Source organism: Pinus tabuliformis, chromosome J, assembly GCF_031772625.1.
Source record: "Pinus tabuliformis cultivar Carrire ecotype Pingquan chromosome J, CPIR1, whole genome shotgun sequence".
Taxonomy (NCBI): domain Eukaryota; kingdom Viridiplantae; phylum Streptophyta; class Pinopsida; order Pinales; family Pinaceae; genus Pinus; species Pinus tabuliformis.
The window spans coordinates 1,352,995,000-1,353,000,999 of record NC_142295.1 but is presented as its reverse complement, the minus strand read 5'-3'; the positions used below and the strand labels follow the sequence as shown (position 1 = coordinate 1,353,000,999).

At 37.3% G+C, this 6,000-nt stretch overlaps 1 protein-coding gene across 2 annotated transcripts in view; it reads left to right on the top strand.

Annotated features, from left to right (window-relative positions):
- The first annotated feature begins 3,306 nt into the window (after nucleotides 1–3,306).
- The window catches only part of LOC149232386 (uncharacterized), a 279,670-nt gene continuing 276,976 nt past the window's right edge, over nucleotides 3,307–6,000 (top strand). The window contains exons 1-2 of one of the 2 annotated variants that reach the window (XM_089379399.1): nucleotides 3,307–4,089; nucleotides 5,665–5,764. In XM_089379399.1, coding sequence (XP_089235525.1) covers nucleotides 3,908–4,089; nucleotides 5,665–5,764 — 282 coding nt within the window. In that variant the 5' untranslated portion in view covers nucleotides 3,307–3,907. The remainder of the gene's footprint in view (nucleotides 4,090–5,664; nucleotides 5,765–6,000) is intronic. The other variant, XM_089379400.1, reaches the window with a different exon arrangement.

The window sequence follows — 6,000 nt, the reverse complement described above, 5'->3', positions numbered from 1 at the left end:
GCAATCCTCTGATATCATAAGGATGTCTGGAAATATAAAGGGCTCTCCCATCTGGAATAAGGCCTGGGAGAACAGAGGTGTAGTTCAAAAAAACAGTTTCTGGGAAATCAGAGAGGGAGATCTAGCACTATTCTGGGAGGACAAATGGCAACAAGAACCAACACTATTAAAAGAGGAATTTTTGGGCCTCAAGCACGAGAAAGATACCCAAGGATTAGTTAAGGTAAAGGACTTTTGGGAGTATACTCACAATACAGGAAAATGGAGAACCTGGAGAAAAATAGATGGAAGGGAGGATAGAACCCTGAACATGAAAGCAGAGACCCTTAAGAGAATATTGGAACAGAGAATGATTTTAGTAACTGAAGGGCAGGATCAACTAAGATGGGGCAACAACAAAGAAGGAAACTTTAATATTAAGGAAGCAAAAGGTATTCTCCTTAGGTTGGAGTCCCATGCTCCGGATAGGATCTGGCAGAATCTATGGAGGCACCAAGGCTGGATGAAGATTAAACTCTTCATGTGGCTGGTTCATCACAAGAAAATCTTGACCTGGGACAATATTAGAAAGAGGGGTGTGCTGGGACCCTCCAGATGCCAGCTCTGTGAAGCCCAAGAGGAGACAATGGAACATCTTCTCAATAGTTGCATTTTCACCTCCAGGTTATGGGACACTTTTGCCACCATCTTCAAACAGTCCGACAGGGACAAAGAGAGTATCACTAACACCCTAAGCAGTTGGAGGAAAAATTTTTCGGACTATGAAGTTCTTAACTCTGCTTGGGCTCTTTTACCAAGCTTCATTATATGGAATGTTTGGAAAGAAAGGAACAAAAGGATCTTCAAAGAAGAGAAAAATCCCTCTCTTCGCCTGTTGGAGCAGATCTTAAAATAGCTTAAGGAGATGGTTGGCACCATAGTAAGGGATCTCCCCAAAAATCCTCCCTCAGAGGCTGAGATAAGGATTCTCAGGCAGCTAGGCATGCAAGGTCTCATTCCACAAGGCCTGGACAAGAAAGTAATCATGTTGGAAATGGTTAATGAGTTCTGGAATCCTCCTTCGAAAGGTTTTTTGAAATACAACATAGATGGAGCTTCAAAAGGTAACTCGGGAATGGCGGGCTTTGGAGGGGTTCTTCGGGATGACACTGGAAGCATTCTCTTCCTCTTCCATTGTCATTTAGGGAAAGCCACCAACAACATGGCGGAATTAATGGCTTTGGAGCAATGCTTAGAATTTCTGAAACAGGATAACTGCATAAATGTGATAATAGAAGCTGATTCGGAGTTAGTCATTAACTCGGCCAAGAGAATTAGTTGTGGAACAGGGCCGGAGAAAGTTTCAAAACACTGGAGGTTGATTCGGGTTCTCCATAGAATACAGGGTCATCTTCAGGGACTACGCATGGTTAGGTTCAACCATGTGCATCGAAAGGCCAACAAATTGGTGGATATTCTGGCCAACCAAGGTGTCAGCTGTAATGATAGCAGAATTTCGATGGAGTGGCAAGTAATGCCTCAGGGCAACCTAAAAGTACTATGCCACAACCAGGCGGAAGAGGATAAAGAAGTGTACTGGAACAAAGCTATGGAAGCTAAGTCTCAATGAGCAGCTATCTGTATGATTCACAAATTTTGGTTAGACAGGTCTATGATAGGAGGCTGGCCAAGGTCGGCCTCAGCAGCAATGGTAATTTTAACTCCAAAAATCCCCGGCATTTGTCGGCAGGTTTTCTCAGTCTAGTGGAAGGTTATGAGAAAAAAGGCGGGAATCATAACTTTTACGACGACAACATTATCCAAAATTACCATAGTCGGGAGACAAAACCGCTTCCCGAGTGGTTTATGGTTGATCACATCGCTCTCAAGCAAAAAGTGGTTTTGGAGATTTGGCAGCGATGCCATTCAGCTTCTGACACATGGTTGAGGGCCGGGACCGCAAACCACCCTCATCGCACACTAAAGTACGATGACATTGAGCCGTGCGATATTTATCTCATCCGTCCGATTTCGCAAGGCCGATCAACGATCAGGAATGATCGTGCGGTTTGGTGGGGTCGGGGGGTTAATCAACAGGCATCTTCTAGGGGCGATATGCATCTTCGTCATCAGATTGAGAAAGGGGAATGGATGGTAGCGATTAAAGAGGCAGGTTTGGCAAACGATTGCATGGGTATTTGCATGGATTTTTCTCGAGTCCCGCTTTTCTCGTAGCATAATTTTTGTATGTACTCTAAAGGGTTTGGAGGGTACATTTATAGGGTTGGAGGGTTATGTTTCAGGCGGGTAGCTTCCTGTTTTGCCTGAGTCCACAGGGTCTGTTGGACGTTTGTGCATTATGTAAAATAAGCTTGATTTAATGAAATAGAAGGTACGACTCTTGCTTTAGCAAAAAAAAAAGAAATCTACCCCTTACAAATATTGATAAGAATGAAAATCTTTTTTTTTTTCAGAAAGAAAAGCAATATATTATATTGAGTAAATATATACATCATATTCTAAGATAAGAGTGAAAATCTATCCCTAACAAACCATCAATAAATCATTTTAAATAAAATAAATTTTATTAAATAATAATCATTAACCACATTCCTTCACAATGTAGTAAAATTTACACATAAATCTAAGTGATGTATACCGTTAAATTGTAAAAATAAAAATCTATTTGTCACATACCATTAATAAATCATTTTAAATTACATATGTTATTTTAAATAATATTTTTTATTAGATTATAATAATCATTAACAATTTTATAAATAAAAATTAACAATAAGTAATGATTTTTTCATTTCCCCAAAACAAATTATAATACGCAGAAATATAAAATTTCAATAATTTTATCACTCCCAAAAAAATGTAATATAAAAATAATATAAAATTTCAATGTTACTAATTTATCTTGTAATATAAATATAATATAAAATTTCAATAATATTATTGTCTCCCAAAAAAAATTGTGTTATAAACCTGATATAAAATTTCAATGTTGCTCAATTATTTTAACGCATCACAATCCACAAATTTGATGACTATTTTGCCACCTTCAGCAGACAAAAATTGTATAAATTGTATAGTATAAATATAATATAAGATTTAACGCTACTAAATTATTTTGATACATCAAAACAAAATAAAAATTCAACGCAGAATTACACTGAAAACAAATCGAAATTGTAGAAAATTATCAAGGTTTATCTGCTCGTTAATATAATGGCCACATAAGCATTTCTCAAGTCAGAACGCATACTCGGTCACATGGTATGGGGTCCATGCGCACAAGACATTAGTTTCATAGATAGCACGATCAACCACACAAATAGAGCAAAAACTCTCCAGCAAATGATTACCAGAAGCCGAGTGTATGTACGACCTACGCTCTCTATATAAATTTCATTTCAGGTACAGTCGTCAATAGCTATCCAAATTTAGCACCAGATCCATGATAAAGACATCACAGGGTTTACAAATCCAGCTCCACAAAGCCTAGGGTATCACAATGGTACTACTAGGGTTTGAACAAAGTACTTGAAAGGTCTCTAAATGGACAATATGCCCTTCAACCGTTGGGGCAGTGCCCTTAAACTTGGAGGAAGTACATTATAAGTTTTCCTTGATAGCGTCAATTCCCGGGCAATGTCAGCTGCCTTGGACTCTCCTCATTTTAATTTTTCCCTTTTTCGGTTCCCGAAGACGGCCGCTGCATCGCCGAGGATGCTTTGCATTGAATAAAACCTTAAATTATAACTCCAATTCGTAAGCTGGAGTTGCACTGATGGTGGAGTTGACAAAATTTTCTCCTACGTTACGGCCCTGAATTTTTTTGGTCCAGGAGATTCTCAGGACTGGGTTAGGTTTTAACAAGAATTGGTGTGTAATGAGGTGACCATCGGGTGTTCAAGTAATAATGGCGGCCAATTGTGGCGCTGGTGGTCACCAGGGGTCTCCGTATAATGGAAATGCGAATAACAGCTCAAGTGCAGCAGCAGCAGGGAGTTCAGGGACTTCGCAAGGACTTAAACATAATCCGGGCCTTGCTATAGAGTGGTCAGCTGAAGAACAGTCCCTACTGGAAGATGGGCTTTCAAAGTATGTTTCTGAAACTCGACATCTTAGTACCCGTTTTTCCTTATCATTACTCTAACTTAGATTTATCTCAATCGTTTTTCAGTGTTATATGATTCAGTTGCATCAAAAACATCATTGCAGAACATTATTGACCATGTTTTATTCCCAATTATGTATGTTATGGCTTTTTTCCCCTAAACTTTTTAGTTTTTGCTGAGTCGATGCGTTAGCATTCTCCGTCACTTTGGTATAATGTTGTTAGCAGTTTCCATGGCATACTTTGTGGGTGGTCTTTGGCATGGCTTTGTGATCTAAGTGTTATGGTTTTGGGTTTGTGGTTGTTATCTATGTGATATTGTCACTACCTTAGTATTATTCTTGTGTATCTTTGTCTGGATTATATTTCACACTGATACTCCCCTTACATTTTTTAGTGGCTACTTACAAAACATTATTTCAATATGTATTTTTTTACCAATTATATTATGACATTATGACCTTTTTGGTTGAAGTTTTGACGTTTTAATGATATATAAATAAAATTGAGCTCACCCAAGGCATAATTAACTAAAAACAGTTATAATAAAAGACCATTTTCAAACCCTAGCTGGGTATCGGAACAGATCAACCTGTCCAACTATTTCTGTGCAGGTGGTGCTCCCGTGTATGTGTTTCCAAATTTGATTTAGATTTAGAGTTAACTTCTCTGTTGCTGTTGTCTCCTCTGGGAGGTGCTATACTCATTCCCTTCGTAGCTATTAGTGCATCTCATTGATCTATGTTGGTCATTCGTGAACAGTATCTAAATTTTAGATTTTCTAATGCGTTTGCCTGTCAAGAATAAAGACATTCAAGCTTCTGTGCTTTTACTTGCTCTATTGATGAGTTACCTACAATGGAAGTGACAAATGTTATCTTGTTCAAGCCCAGTTGGTGAATCGTTGATGTTCGTAAACATCTGTGATTCAGCGGAAGAATGAATGCATAAGTTTAGAAGTATAACAGGCTGGCGAAAACTATTTTTATTTATTTGTTTTTTTATTTTAATCTTGTCTAAAAACCTTTTAATTGCTCTTTTGAAATTTGATGCTTAATTGTTTCTCAATCGTGAAATTTTAGAGTCTAGAATGTTTCCAATTCAACTCCATTCAAGACTATTATGAAGTATCATTTTTGTCCTCCGTATCCATTATCTCAAACAGCCATCTTTCTTTATTAATGTAGCCCAGAAATCACTGGTGAAATGACAAACGAGAAAAGCAAAGAAAAGGATGACAACGCAGAAATATCATTACACATCTTCTTAAATAGCACATTTTGAGTTAAACAGGAGATTCTGTCTTGGTCTCCTTGAAAGTTTCATTGCCACTTATACATAAAAGTTAATGCTGTAAAAAAGCATATTTATTTTTGTTATTCTGCTATTATTTTATTGATTCTGCTCCTCGGGATGGTCATCTTAATATAAATTACTCTTTAAAGGGCAGAGCAAAATGGATAGTATCTAGAATGCTTATTATCTTGTGTTTCTTGGACTGTTTTCTCTTTAATATCAGAATGTACATCTTACCATTACTTTCCGTTGTACATTTTCAGATTTGCAAATGAATCAAGCATTTTAAGATGCATAAAAATTGCTGCACTGTTACCCGAAAAAAGTGTACGGGATGTGGCATTAAGATGCAGATGGATGTCAGTGAGTGCTTTTCCTCTCTTTTTTTTTATCCCCGATCAAATACATTATTTGTGGAAAGTTACATGACTTTGCTTATGTTTGATCTCTTTCATAACAGCAAATAATCAGGTGAAGCACTGATGTGTTCTTAGAGATCAACTCTAAATTGTTTTCTTTTTCAATTTCTTCCTTCTTTCATATCTGTAACTTACTAATTATGTCTTATTTGTTTAGCTAATATCCCTGCTCCATTCATT